General features: G+C 34.7%; 1 protein-coding gene across 1 annotated transcript; it reads right to left on the bottom strand.

Moving 5' to 3' along the window:
* Window positions 1–564: 564 nt before the first annotated feature.
* Window positions 565–2565, bottom strand: LOC130053245 (uncharacterized). Its single transcript, XM_056160116.1, has 2 exons — window positions 2175–2565; window positions 565–1302 (listed from the first exon to the last, which is right to left on the bottom strand). Exons 1-2 carry the CDS (start codon window positions 2189–2191, stop codon window positions 936–938), a joined length of 384 nt encoding a protein of 127 aa, XP_056016091.1. The 5' UTR covers window positions 2192–2565; the 3' UTR covers window positions 565–935.
* Window positions 2566–2789: the final 224 nt, after the last annotated feature.

Genomic DNA, 2789 nt, shown 5'->3' with positions numbered 1-2789 from the left:
ACCGAACTATAAGAATAAATCGTTTACAATATCTGTCTATTTTAATTGTCAATGAATCTACACAAATTCTTCAATTTTCTTAGTTGTGAGTATTCACACATTTCAAAGGAAAATTTAAGTAATTAAGTAATTTACTAGTTTATATTTATCAAAATGTAATTTTTCCAAAGTTCGACATAAAACTCTCTTATAAAATGTTTGAATATCATTTTAAACAAATCCCTCACATTGTATACAAGTAGTACACAATGAATTCACATGCTCTACAATTTTCTCTTCAACCCTGGGTTTTGCCCAAGACTTAGTAGGGTGCAAACTATCCATACTTTATTGATGTCTCCATATATACATTTACTAACTGGTGGGAATACGCTGACAGAGATACAGAGGTGCAGACATATTTCCCCTGGTTCTTTGGATATCGTGAAACCTTTGTCTGCCAAAATGAATTCCCCTTCCAGAATAATTCAAACCACCATCAGTTAACAAGGAGTTTGTAAAATCCACTATTCTCTGTAACAGCAACATCTGACATAGATCCAGTAAATAATTCACTAACAAATATGATAATAATAATAGCCTTTATTTATACAAGATAACACAAATTAGCATACAGCTAGTTTCCATTGTGTCCCCTAAAGGATCACAATCCACAAGTCCCCTTTAGGTTGTAGCTGATTTGTAGTCAGAATTTATAATTTGTAACTGCAGTTTTAAAGAAGATGGTTTCTGTGATTTCCTTTCTGCACAATCAATGATAGCGATGGTTGTTGGGAATTGAGCTTTTATTCAATTGTCATGTTTTTAATATCATTCCTATAGGACTATATTGAAACACAACCTAACACAACATAAGGTCAATTCAGGAACAGAATATATCACTGATACACTGTGTTGAAATATAAAATCTTGATGCCAAGTCCTTGATTTCAAAATTATGTCTCAGCCTCATCAGTGTTAATAACAACTGCGATTGTTTTGTCATATTTGTTATGTCCCTCCTTTTTTACACACTGGGGAATTTGCTCAGATGTATAAAAAAAATCTAACAAAGTACAAAATGTGGCATGTCTCAAATTGATATAATATAAAAACAAGCCTGGTTTTTTTCTCTTGCTGTAGAGTACTGTTAATGTCAAAAGGGGTGGCCTGTTGGTGGGGTTAATCTTGGGCTTCCATTGATAACTGGAGTTGCAGGTGATGATTAAGTATGCTCTGTTGATGAAAGGCATTTTCTGCTGTTGTGAACTGGTCTTGTAAATTCTCTGACTTGTGCTGCTGTTACAAGTATATCCAAAGAATCTATAAAGAAACAACAACATTTGTTTAGCATTTGGAAGTAAAACATAGATGCTGAGAGGGGCCATGGAATTTTAAAAGGTGACCTGACCTATTACATGAAAGATCCTATGCATACATTACACCCAACAATTTATTAGCTACTTATAAAATTTCAGTTTGCTCGAATTATTATGAAATCTAAATTCGAATTTAAAACCATTTATTACAAAATATATATGGACATAAATTCTATTGATATTTAAAAATTTTGACCACGGAATTAGTCTGATTACTGAAACTTTAGAACTTTATCCCCTGATATGATCTATTGTAGGAATCATGGAACGAAAACTTTGAATATGGCGCTCTTACAGTTATGTTATATGTATGTTATGATCTGTATGGCTGAGCAGGGAAAATTTAAGACACCAGACCAGAAACTGCATATATATATTGGTGTAAACATTAAATGAATTGACCCTAGATATGAAAATAGTTTAGATAGGGGATTCTTTTTAATAGATAACATTATAGTAAAAAAAAATAGTATTGTGTAGCTCTTAGCACAGGTGCTTGGGTTCATGACCCCCCCCCCCCCGCCCTTGAATAACCTAGCTACACGAATTGTTATATCCAATGGGGGGAATTCTTAAAAAGAGCTATTTTGGGGTGTGCATGACATTGTTGACATGCATTAGTAGGATTTTCAATAAGAAATAATTTAAATCAAGTCGTGCAGGTTATTCGGGAGAATTGGGGGGGGGGGGGGCTGAACCCAAGCACCCGTAGCTCTTAGTATATGTATACACATGACATGGGCATGTATTATTATCAGTCCCTGATTTAACTATTACTATTAACTAATACATATTTGTCTGCTAAGACTAACTTACTTTGTGTGCCGGTCCATTCTGCTCTTACTGTGGGGCCTACCGCACGCCTTTATTCAACGTAAACATTAATCTTTATGTGATTTTGGGTTTGGAAATGGGATATTAAACATTATTTCTTGTATCCTTTCTGGGTAACGTGAATCACTGTTGCATTTCCCCGATGCACACAATTCCACCAATTTTATGAGAACTCGAAGTAATCAGGCTAAAACATCTGTACCTCAAAACCTCCGTCATCATAAGTTTTGACGGAGGTAATGGCGGACAATTCTTCCGCGATTCTGATTGGCTGTGCGGAGATGATAACCGCACCTCCCCTGACGACAGTGGAAGCGTGAATCGGCCAATCGGCATGAAACACGTCAGAGATCACTTTACCCAATGATAGGTTGTTCTGACAAATTAGATCGTTATAACGATGATAGAATTCGCGATATAGATAATTATACCAAACGCCTTAAATAGTCATGGATCAAACAATTAATGAACTGTAACAAACCAAATAGAGACACATGTCACTACTAGAACATCAGATTGATATTCATAAGATTGTATTCCATGAATCAGAATACATAAGTATATTACTAAGAAATATTAGAAGACATTTTTTTTTTT

Source organism: Ostrea edulis, chromosome 1 (assembly GCF_947568905.1).
Source record: "Ostrea edulis chromosome 1, xbOstEdul1.1, whole genome shotgun sequence".
In the NCBI taxonomy this organism is placed as follows: Eukaryota; Metazoa; Mollusca; class Bivalvia; order Ostreida; family Ostreidae; genus Ostrea; species Ostrea edulis.
The sequence above is the reverse complement of the archived record's forward strand: the minus strand, read 5'-3'. Positions and strand labels throughout refer to the sequence as shown.